Raw genomic sequence first — 12,570 nt, 5'->3', positions numbered from 1 at the left:
AGATTAAACATTGATATCACAGTAAAATTTCATGTATTTGTGATCAGTTGCTAATGTTAGTAAAAGATTGAAAAACAACATGCTTAATTTAGAAGGCAAACACTGATACAAGGCTAGATTGAGTATTCTATATAAAAGCAGTCACTTTTCACCAGAAAACAAGGTTATATGCACACTGATTCATTGATGTTTTGTTGATGTTGCTGATATTTGTATATATAAGTTTTATGAGAGTTTTTGTAAATTAATATATCTAGCAACTCTATTTAGTTGGGTTGTCAGGGTAGGTGGCAGGCTGAAAGCTTTGGTGAGGAGTTGTCTGTTCAAGATCACAGTATGCAGGTGGCTGCTGTGGCTGGGCATTATAACCGCCCATTGGCTGCTGATGTACTATTGCTGGAGCTGAAAAAGTTTACTAGTTTATCATAGAGAATAAACAACAAAAGAATTAGCAGTTGTCTCACCCTATCGAAGACAAGTTTCATATTGTGGCAATGCCTATTAAACATTTAAACAATAATAATTAAAACTTTAGTAATTCATTTTATACATAAAATTTAATTACTCAAAGTTACTAATTAATTTTAGGCAAAATAAATATATCATAATATATACTATATAATTTATAAACACTATGTTCATTTTAATAATTATACAATTGCTAAAGAAATATATGTATCACTTACAGCAAAAACATATACATATATAAGTTTATATATACATATATATATATATATATATATATATATATATATATATATATATATATATATATATATATATATATATTGTTTGTCATTTTTATAACTTACTTTATATCTAATATACATACACTGTATAGGCCTATATTATAATTATATCATAAATTATAAAATTATATATCACACATATTATATATAAATATTTTATATACATATTTGTGCATATACATTGTTAGATATAGATATATATTTCTAAATATATTTATATTATTTATAAATATTGATATATATGTATATTTATGTATTTATATATGTAATCGATTGTCATTAAAACAGCTGATTGGCAAACCCACAAGAGTAACTGAAAACTCCTCAACATTAAAGTTGATCATGTGTATACAAATTTTTCTCATCACGCCAAGTTTTCTGGAGTACTAAAATTGTCTATACGTGATCATAATTTAGTATTTATTGTAAAAAAATTGGTGTTGCACATATATCTTTTCCTCGAAAAATCAATTATAGAGATTACTCCAGATTTGTCCCTGACAATATTTCAAATAAGTTTTCCTTCATCAGTTGGAATGATATTTTGATTAAAAAGAACACTAATGACATGATTAATCTATTTATTCAAAAGTTTTCTATGGCTGTCAATGAGTTAGCACCTCTTAAAACTAGAAAAGTCAAGTCAGAATCTTTACCTATCTGGCTTGACAAAGAGGTACAGCAAAATATAAAGTTGAGAGAAAAACTGACAAACTGCAAAGATTGGACTGCTTACAGAAAGCAGCGCAATTTTGTCACAAATCTCATTAAAAGAAAAAAACAAAATGTATCGACGAACTTATTAAACAGTCAAAGCTTGGTGATACCCGTAAGCTTTGGAAAGCTTTGAATGTGAAAGATAATATACCTCAAAGCTGTGACACTTGTTTGTCAGCTTCAGAGCTTAACTCACATTTTGTGTCTATTGCAAGTAAACTTTCAAATTCAATTTTACCGTCATCCAATCCTTATTTGTCTTGTCAAAACACTGAGTTGAAGACCACATTTAATGAGTTTCCAAAATTTACTCCTCATAATATTTTTAAATATATCAGTAACATACCTAATTCCAAAGCCTCAGGCATAGACAATACTTCTGTAAAAATGATAAAAGCAACTCTTCCATTCATTGTACCTATTATCACTGATATGTTTAACAGAATATTGATTGAAGGCTTTTTTCCTTCAGCATGGAAACATGCACAAGTTACTCCATTGTTTAAAGAAGGAGATAATAGCAACCCATCAAATTCCCACCCTATTTCAGTACTCCCTATTTTATCTAAATTTTTGAAAATCACTTAAGTATTCACATCTACTCTGATTTGTCCAAAAATAATATTTTACATCCTTATCAATGTGGTTTCAGAAAAAGTCATTCCTGCGCTTATGCTGTTCATAAACTAATCTCAGACTGTTTGGATTTAAAAACCAGAGGTGAGAAGATTTGCTTGATGTTTTTGGATTACAGCAAAGCTTTTGACTGTGCCAATCACAAAATATTATATCATAAACTAGAACTTGCTGGTTTTAAAAATAAATCATTGCAAATACTTCAATCCTATTTTTACAAAAAGCACCAAAAGGTCCTCATGAATGAGCAGGAATCATTGACACAAGAAATAGATGTTGATGTTCCACAGGGGTCACTTATTGCGCCAGTTTTATTTTTAATATATATAAATGATCTTCTTAGACTTATTCCAAGAGGCTTTGCGTACGCCAACGATACTGTTTTTGTAAGTTATCACAAAGATGTGCAACTTCTTGAGAGAACTGCAATCTCATCATGCAAATTATCAGCAACTGGTATACATCAAATCATATGACAATCAATTCACAAAAATCACACTTTCTTCTTTATAGTACTGATGAAAACCTTCAAAACAGCTTTACTCTTAAGTTTAACAGTCAATCGATCACTTGTAGACATAAGACAAAATTGTTAGAATTTGTTTTGACAGATCGACTCTCTTGAAGTAATCATGTTGACACTATTTGTAGTAAGGTCACAAAGTCATTGACTCTGCTCCAGTTTTGCAGGCCATACATGAACTCAAAATCTGCTATTGCATTTTATTATCAGTTTATATTTTGCCATATAATTTATGGTTTCCTCATTTATTATAATCTAGCTCCAAGATATGTCAATAAGGATTTATTTTTTTTGCTAAAAAGCGCATTTCGACTCAATGCAAATCTACATCATATTCCTGCATATATTATTCTAGCGAATGATCTTTCCAAATTGCTGCGTCTTCTTACTCTGCCTATGCTAAATAGTTATTTACTTCAATTCAATGTTTCAAGATTTTTCATGGTTTGTGTCTTCGTTTTTTACATGACAATTACAAATTCTCAACTCATTTAAACTTACTTGATGTGAACAAATTGCATACAATCACGAACAATCATTATGAAAATGTAATTGCCAGCTGCCTTAACAATCTTTCACCAAATATCCGTTCTCTTAGCAGAGAAAGGCATTTTAAACACTATTTGTCATACACATATATTTTGACATACACTGTATATATATATTATAATTATATAATGAGTTATAAAATTATATATCACATATATTATACATGTATATAAATATTGTATATACATATTTGTGCATATACATTATTAAATATTGACATATATTACTAAATATATTTATATTATTTCTATATATTTATGTATATGTATATTTATGTATTTATATATATGCGTACCTAATATTATACGGATGTTATATATATCATACATTGTTAATATTGGATATATTCTAATATATTATTAGTATCAATATTTTAGAAATTTATTTCAAAACTTTCTATCTTTGATTAATTTATATCCAAAGTTGCGTTAACTGTCTCTTATCTATTGTTTTCTGTTTAACTACCTAGTTTAAAAACTTGACCGATTTAGATTTAAAATAGGTACCTGTTGGAGCTTGACCAGCTGTTGTGATTTGACAGCCGCTAGTGATAACTTGATAAACTGGCACAGTTCCAGGGTAAACCACATACTGCTGTTGAGTTTGGAGAGCAGGAGCAGCATACTGGACATGAGGGTTGGGGCGTGCTGGAAGGCAGCAACTACAGACAGCTTCACAGCAGAGTACAGCGCTCCATATTGTGATTACCAACTCAGCAACAGAGATCAGAAGGAGTAAGCTATTAAATGCCAAAGCAGCGCTTATTGCCTGCAAAAAATTTGAGCATGCTGTACTTTTCAAAAGGATTGTTAAACATATTGTTAACAAATTTATGCAAGTAGCAGCCAATTCTTTCCATTCTATTCAGAGCCATTGGCCTTTTCTTAGTAACTGGTAAGAGCAAACTAGAGAACTGTTCAGTTTAGAATTATTTCAACATTAAAAACTGAGATTTTTATTCCTGAATCTCCTCTATTTTTTTGTTCGTGAAACTTTAAGTCTTTAAGTAATCATGCTAAGTTTTAATAAAAGTGTAGTTGGGTGAGCTAATTGCCTTTTGTGTTGGGGAAACAACTTCTCTTGTCCATGTGCAGACTGGATAGTTTAATAGATGGTAGATAAACATGGGTAAAGTGGAACTGTTATTGGCTATATAAGAAACTGTAAAAATTTGATAAGTGAATTATGGATAGGTTTGTTTTTGCGTATCTGTGTTTATTTCTTAAATATATTTATTTTAAAAAGTACTTTACACTTTTTTTAGCATGTATCATAAAAATTCCTTTATGTGAGTCTGTATAAATGTACATAGCCAATCTAATGTCTGCTGCAGCTAATTTGTGTAACTCCTAATGTTTTTCTCTCGGTTTCAAAATTTGATAACTTCCAAGGTGTGTTAGTAACTCACATTGCTATTTATTATTTTAATTAGTTACTGTAGTTATGATTACTATACAATATACAAGATGAAGCCAAACTCAAACAGTCTATTAAAATCACAAATACACCAAGTTTGATAAACTCAATCAATACTTTGAACTTGGTACCCCACGGTTGGTAATCTGGGACCTTTGGCTCACACATAATCTGTGCATGTGTTTTTAGCGCTTCCACTCAGGCTAGATTAACCTTAACTACATTGCACACATAATTTTATTACTGTTCAGAGCAGATTTCAATCTAGTATAAGTTTTTAAATATCACTTGACTAACTGAGAAGAATAAATAAAATTGTTCATCAAATACTTAATATCTTAATGACATTTAAGAACACATAAGCTTGATATTTATTGGTATATACTATTTACCAATATTGGTTAGCCTTAGCTTTATTATTAGTTAGTAACAAATCTATATCCTTCTTGATACATTAACACTTACTGAGCAAGCACTGTAGTTGAAACTTCCACAATAGACATTAGCATGAACACTCAAAGCAATGGAAGCCATCGTAGCCAGTGCTAGGAAGAATAGAGTTGAGTTTATAATGTTAAGAATCATAGTAGCCTTGATCTACAATAGAATAATGTTATTTATATGTGCAAATGTTACATATTAAATATTACCAATCTGTTTAATTACCACTCTTTCAGAAGATAAAAATAAGAACATAAAAACAAATAAACTTTGAACCATGCAGTTTGATTTAGTTTTCACTGAAATTGAGAAACACTTTCCTTTTAATATAGATTTATGATAAGGTTGGCTGCTTTAATTAAAGGTTGACTTGCAACAAAATTCACAGTAAAGTTATTTGGTATTGAAAAATTCACCATGTCATACTTCACTGTGTTGTAGATGCAAAATATGTGAAAATGTCACCACAAGCTCTTAAATCTCAAAAACAAACAGTTGATCACAGCCATCAAGAAAACGCCATAGGTTGGAATATCTTTCCAGATCGACTCCAATGGGATATAGCTGAACATGATGGTGTCTGTTTACACTTTTACGCAACCTCATTCATTGAATTATTTTCACAAATATACTTCACACATTGTATTTACTCATTACACTTTTTGGCACTTACTATAAACATTATTTTATGTGAGTCTGTATAATTGTACAATTGTCTTTACGGGTCTCTTTCATCATCATTGTAATGCTGTCACTTTGAGCACTGATATCTCAAAACCTAACATGAAAATTTGTTTAATTTTTTAACCAGAGCTTGAAGGAGTGCTTATCATCCTCTCATAAACATGAAGAGCTTGTTGGACACTTGTGATAGTTAGAAAATGCTGTAGAAATTGTTCGTGCCATTTGGCAGAAAGCATGGGTCACTTGATTACGACTAAATGATTAAACCAGGCTGAACCAAAGCTGAAAAGTAGCGAGCATCTATATTTGACGGCTTTTTGGTAAAACCCAAAGTGTTTGTCATAAACTAGGGCTACGATAAGTTTTATATTGAGCCTTTTATTGGCCTTTCAATTCACGTGATAACATCATGTGTCAAAACAATAACCACAATGCTTGAGTACGTCATCGACATAAAGGGATTTCAATTTTCATGATGGCTGTGATTAACTGTTCGTTTTCAAGTTTTAAGAGCTTGTTATCACATTTCCACATATTTTGCACCTACACACAGCAGAGTAAGACATGGTGAATTTTTTGATACCAAATAGGTGCAATGTGAATTTCGTTACAAGTCAACCTTTAAGAAAATGTCAGATTTCTTATTAAGATAGTTTATTTGTGTCAACGACCACTGTCTAGTTTTTTATGTAAAAAAGTAAGCTATTAGTATTATCTGTTTATATATATTTTTTAAAACTTGTTTGTGTGTGTATTTGTCGTTGTGTATGACCAGCCATTGCTATTATAATCTTAAAATTAAAGTTCTGAAGTCTGTTGGATTTGAACTCACAGAGATTACTACTGCAAGTTTACAATTCAGGTGGTTGTAACTTATTCCACCACTTAGATCATTATGTCTTGTATGGCTCTCAACCACTGATCCATGCAAGACATAATGATCTAAGTCGCTATTATATACAAAATAGCATATGCACACACCAATTATTTTAGCATTGCGGCCACGCATTACGATGCCCTTGTTAAGAAATACTTTGGGCCTAAGTATATGCAACGTGATGCTTCTTCGGTTTTTTGACAAGGCTAATTTACTTATGTCACACGATATTGACAATGATTTATCTTGAACTTAAAATTTGGCAATTTGTGTACTGATTAGATACGCTATTAAAAGATAAACATTGGTTGCCATGGCGAGTTCCATGTTATCCGATGTAGTAAAAACGAATTTGCAACAGATAAACCATAAAGTTTTAGCTAAAAGTTAGAAATTTATCAAAATACATACTAAAACTTCTTTCAAGTATGTTTTTAGTAAACTAAATTCATTTAAGTTAGATTCAGCGTTTATGTTACGTGTCTGTCTTGAAGGTAAGAACTATCAACGTATTACATTGTAATGTTGTATTATCTGCAGATCATAACCACAAAATGCACTAAAATCATTGTAGGTACCTATAGCTATTAAGGTTAACATATTACTTTTGTTACTAATTTTTAATTTTGATGATTTTTATCAGGAGGCGATTGAATTAGATCATTCCGCTGGGTTTCTATACCACTCTATGTATGTCTATAGCCTACAATGTTTTCGCATAACACGATTGGCATGTGAAAACTGACATGCCAAATTTTGCATGCCAACACTGAAATGAACAAAAATCATATAATTTTATACCAAATAATTCTTCATTGTATACGTAGCAAAACATACTATATATTTAGCTTTTATTTGTAAATGATTTCACAATCACACACCTTAACACTTTTATTTTTCTTCCTTATTTTTTTAACAAAACACTTCTTTCAAGTTATGAAATATAAAGGTTTTCTTCAGCTCATTTATTTCAACTACATAAAACACTTATCTCATGATATGCAGTTTAATAGTTAAAATTTCAAGTTTTTTTAGAAGTTAAATAAAAATTATTTTTCTATCTAAAACCTTTTTATTACTCGGGCAACACTGGGTAGAACAGCTGGCTATTTTATAATTGTTAGATGTTGTATATATTATTAGTTTGTTTAGTTACCATTATTTTAGAATGTAAAATGACTCAAAAGTAGTTAGTAGGGACAACCAATTAAACTAACTTTACAATTACTACCTGCTACCTCTTGAGAGAGAGAGAAAGATAAGAAAGCTAAGACTGTTGAGCTCAATAAACTTCATAGGTGCAGTTTGATATAGCTTGCACTAAAATTAAAACATAAATTTAATTTAATGCATATTGTACAATATTGTAATTGCGCTTGGCAAAATAAATGACAAATTTTATTGCTAAAATGTTTTCTAATGTTGTTTTTCAACGATAATAAAGAACTTTTTTTTTCACATATTTTTCTGAACACGAAAATTACAGCAACCATTTTACGGATGACAAAGTAAGACTTCAGTTGAAAGTGTTAAGTTTAAAAAAAATCCTACACAGAAATATTTATATGCCATATAAAAAACAAAAAGAACTTAAATGAACAATAATTATACCAAATAATGAATTTGTATTGACTAACACAGTCTGGCTTTTTTATCTTAATGATATCGGATAAAACCCATGTAGGTTCATTTAGCTCAGTCTTATTGAATATAACGATTGTTATAATATGACATCATATCTATATACATAACCGTTGCTGTGCACTACTTACCCAACCACTAGTGTTATGGTTGACAGCACCGAGTCCAATTCTTCCCACAATAATAAACTGTAAATAAAGTCAAAGTTAGAAAATGTCGAAATGTTTCTTTTGTACTTACAGCTGCAAAGTTTTGCAAGAGCAAATACCATAATCAAATATTAGCCTATTTTTATATTTATTTGAACTAGTTAATGCTGAAGGCCACAGATCTAGTATTTAAACTAACTCTATGAGTAACTAAATTGATGTGCAGTAGCTCAGTAAATTTTATATGGAAACCTAAATAACGCTTCAGTAGAATTATTCTTTAGATTGTTGAATCTGTTTAAAAAAAACTGAAGTTTTCTACTAAGAACCATTTTTCGTTAGTTAGCTGCTAGTTAAAAATTGAAACATCAGTAGACTAAAGAAGACAGCACAGAAGCTTATTGCATCACCAATGGGCTAGTCTATCATAACATGTCAGTACAAATTCTTTTCAAAAGAAAGCGACATAGTTAACACATGTTCATACTGTTACCAATACTACAGTTATGTTTTATTTAAACCCGCTGTAGGATGGTAGACTATGTGACACAGTTGTATTCATGTTGTTGGTGTTTTAAATTTATCCATATGCATATGCTGCCAATTATGCTGCCAATTATGCTGCAATTATGCTGCCAATTATGCTGCCAGTTATGCTGTTTTTGATTGCTGCTGACTTTTTCATATTCACTAAAGAGTTTTATTTATACAGATCATTTTAATTAGAGGTATTTTAATATATATTATTTAGAACTACTGCTAGTGATAAGTAAACTTACTTTTTATAATGTTTTACTTTTAATTCATCAAAAAAATTTTTCAATAAAAGATTGTCACAAAATGGTCCTCTCAGTTTTAGGTTATTCATTTTTTTTGCAAATGATAAAACCGCTAGCTGAACAAAAACTAAAGCTGTCAAACTATGTATACAACATGAAATTACTGTGCGGGAGCAAAACTGGACAGAATAAATGTGCTCACTATAAGGCTTAAACCCTTGGCTACATTTATGGCCGTACATGCACGCAATTATGCTGACTCTGGTTTTTCAGTGACTAATTTTATTAATGCAGATAATTTTCATTATTAAACATGATTACGCATTTGCCCATGCATAAACAGAAAGTATATGTAAACATAAAAGACTGCGAAATGTTATACAAAATACTGCGTTATCTGCAAGTTTTCTAGGTTGCTACCTTAGGAAAACAATTCATGTTCTTACAAATATTTTCTTTCTAAAAGCTTACAGAAAGCAAACCAACACAGTTAGCAATCACTACATCTTAGCTTGCCTTTTTGGCAAGCAGTACACATAAAGGCTACAAACTGGAGTTTGTCGCTTTGAATAGAGAAAGGAAATGAACTTTGAGAGTTTCGTAAGATTTGGTAAGAGTATCATCTTGTTCAGGTCTACTTTACTATCATATACAAGGCTCACATAGACATAATTGAAATAGAAGGTTTTTATTTATTTATAGTAAATATAAGCTATTTAGTGTCAGCATGAACTGATGCAAATCAGAAGTCAGAACTGATATCAGATAGCGGAATCCCAACTAATCAGGTTCAAACTTTGCTCATTAATGGAAGATTGTTAATTAGTTATTCTCGCCATTATCTATCCAAAACTTATCTACGTGTTAGGCATTAGACTGTTGGAGAACAAGCAATTTTTCCTGGAAATCTTGATTTTTTGCAAATACATTGCAGCTATTTATAAAAGTCACTCACTGGTAAATCATTAATGTGACTTCAAGAAACATTTTATACAAATTCTTAACTTATGTTACTCAATTACGTATATAAATTTATATATAATATAAATTTAAGAACAGAAAGCAGCAAATCTTTAATTTTCAAGTGTAGTTATTAGTTTCTGTTGTTTTATTACTAATTGTCTGAGAGTAGAGATGGTTATAGTAGAAATGTCAAATTATAATAATCTTGCAATCTGCAAAATGTATGTCTATTAGGATTTTGTTTTTGTCTTTTATAAAATAACTCACTTTCCATTTGTATCCAAATAACTCTGGCACATAGAAATATTGTAAACATTAATTTGTCCATAATAACTTACGTAGATTCCACACCAGATGCCATAGCCACTGAAGGAGAGTGTCTCATAATACGTGAGCACTTCAACGGGTATGAGAGCAATTCCAAATGGAATACAAAGTCCTCCCATCACTGTTTGAGCAATTGAAAGCCTGTAACAGAACCACTTCTCTTTAGATTAAAAATAAATTCTTCGCATTGAATGGGCGATTTTTGTCCAGAAAACTTATTTTTAATGAACATGCAAAACGTTCACTATTCCAAATTCTAAATGAAGCTGTTTGTTTCTTTATTTGTATGTTATAAGTTAAAGTAAGTTAATCTTATACTTACATATATTTAGAGTTTTTTGGAAAAATATGTTTACACATTTTTTGCTAGTAGTTCAAGCTTGCTAAATAAAGCGGCTGTATTTTAATCAATCACCATTAAAGATTGGTAGGTGTGATAAGTATGTTCACAATTATTCCATAGCATTGCAAAGTGACCGCATAGCACAGTGTTTAGCACGCCTGTCTGCATTACCAAAGTTTCTTGGCTTAGGTCCTGTGCAATATGGTTTTTTCGTTCCTATAATTTTATTGCTATAACTGGACATACGAATTACGAACATAAAAACACTTGAATTTTTATGTATAACTAAACATATGTACATTTAATTTATGAGCATTTCAAGGTATCTATTTTTGATAATCTTTAATGTATAAGCAACACAATTATTTTCTAAAACTGCTGAAAATTTACTGAAATATTCAAAGTTCTGTTAGCAATATAAAAATAAATGATAGCAAACTTCTTACTAAAATGAAAAGCTAGATAAAAACTTTTGGAATATATTTGTTATATTATTGGATTCAATTCAAAATATTTTTGCTCATGTGCCAGGCAAATGTCATTATTTTTTTACCGTGTTTTTTTTGTCTTGTCGCATAGTTCTTTAAATCATTTTCTGTACACTTATTTATTTTGTTCTGTTGAAGCGTAGAATGAAAACAGCTATGAAGCAAACGAATGCATTTTGATGACACTCCTTTATAAAAATCTTTTGAAATTTTGTATCTATTTTGTTTTGTTTATATTATTTACATGTTATTCATTTATCAGATAGCTCTAGTTATTAATTTGAAAATTTGAACTTTGCAAGAAAGTAAATCGGCAAATTATAAATAAAACTAAACTATTCATTTTTGTTATAAATATTATTTTATTTAAACAGACTGGTAGCTGCTTTAAAAGAACCACTTTTTGCAATATTTTAATTTTTACGTGCTTATCAGTCAGCCACCAGTGTTTAACTTCATATTAAATTAGCTAACCAAACAGTCTACTAACCACTTCAGCTGGGTCAAGGCTTTAATCTTTAGTTTATAAGCTTCTCTTTGATTATTCTGGGTGACAATTGTAACATCAGGTTGTGCAGCAAACTGTTGCTGTACTGGTTGCTGTGGTGGTTGCTGTGGTGGTTGCTGTAGTGGTTGCTGTGGTGGTTGATGTGGTGGTTGCTGTAGTGGTTGCTGTGGTGGTTGCTGTGGCGGTTGCTGTAGCGGTTGATGTAGTGGTTGCTGTACATATTGCTGTGGTGGTGGCTGTAGTGGTTGATGTAGTGGTTGCTGTACTGAATGCTGTGGTGGCTGTAGTGGTTGCTGCAGTGGTTGCTGTAGAGGCTGCTGCATTTGCTGCATTTGATGCATTTGCTGCTGCTGCTCCATTGTTATTGGTAAAGGCTCAACAGTGAAACTGTATATAAAAACCAAAAAACCAAAAAGTTAAATAGTTTTTCTGTGTTTTCTTCTTAATATCACTCTTTCAAGTTGAATACCATAACAGTATGTCAAATAGTTTGACTTTTATTTCTAGTATTACAGTTGAATACAACGCCACTTAATTGAGTGTCATATAGAGGGCAATATATGTACTTGAGTTAAATTAATAGATTAGAAAAAGTATCCTCAATTTGCATAAAGATAAAAAAACAGGTTAGTGATTTGATAATTAAAGTTCCGATCAAGCTCTTTGTGCGGCATCAGTGAAATGATCAATTTTAGTTTTTACGAAAAGTTTTTGTGAATGGTGAATAGCAAATATATTACTTTGTGTATATACATGTATAAATATTTATGAACATATATA

General features: G+C 30.5%; 1 protein-coding gene across 1 annotated transcript; it reads right to left on the bottom strand.

Annotated features, from left to right (window-relative positions):
- Positions 1-262: 262 nt before the first annotated feature.
- Positions 263-12,149, bottom strand: LOC137388429 (uncharacterized). The gene is made up of 6 exons (XM_068074913.1): positions 11,773-12,149; positions 10,463-10,592; positions 8,365-8,421; positions 5,056-5,187; positions 3,681-3,942; positions 263-402 (listed from the first exon to the last, which is right to left on the bottom strand). Exons 1-6 carry the CDS (start codon positions 12,147-12,149, stop codon positions 263-265), a joined length of 1,098 nt encoding a protein of 365 aa, XP_067931014.1.
- Positions 12,150-12,570: the final 421 nt, after the last annotated feature.

This window comes from Watersipora subatra, chromosome 2 (genome assembly GCF_963576615.1).
Source record: "Watersipora subatra chromosome 2, tzWatSuba1.1, whole genome shotgun sequence".
Taxonomy (NCBI): Eukaryota; Metazoa; Bryozoa; class Gymnolaemata; order Cheilostomatida; family Watersiporidae; genus Watersipora; species Watersipora subatra.
The sequence above is the reverse complement of the archived record's forward strand: the minus strand, read 5'-3'. Positions and strand labels throughout refer to the sequence as shown.

Coding starts and splice junctions, on each gene's coding strand:
- LOC137388429 (XM_068074913.1), bottom strand. CDS start 12,149: ATGGAGCAGCAGCAGCAAATGCATCAAATGCAGCAAATGCAGCAGCCT. Junction 8,422..10,462: donor GCATCTGGTGTGGAATCTAC/GTAAGTTATTAT, acceptor CTTTATTTACAG/TTTATTATTGTGGGAAGAAT. Junction 3,943..5,055: donor TCAACTACAGTGCTTGCTCA/GTAAGTGTTAAT, acceptor AATTTTTTGCAG/GCAATAAGCGCTGCTTTGGC.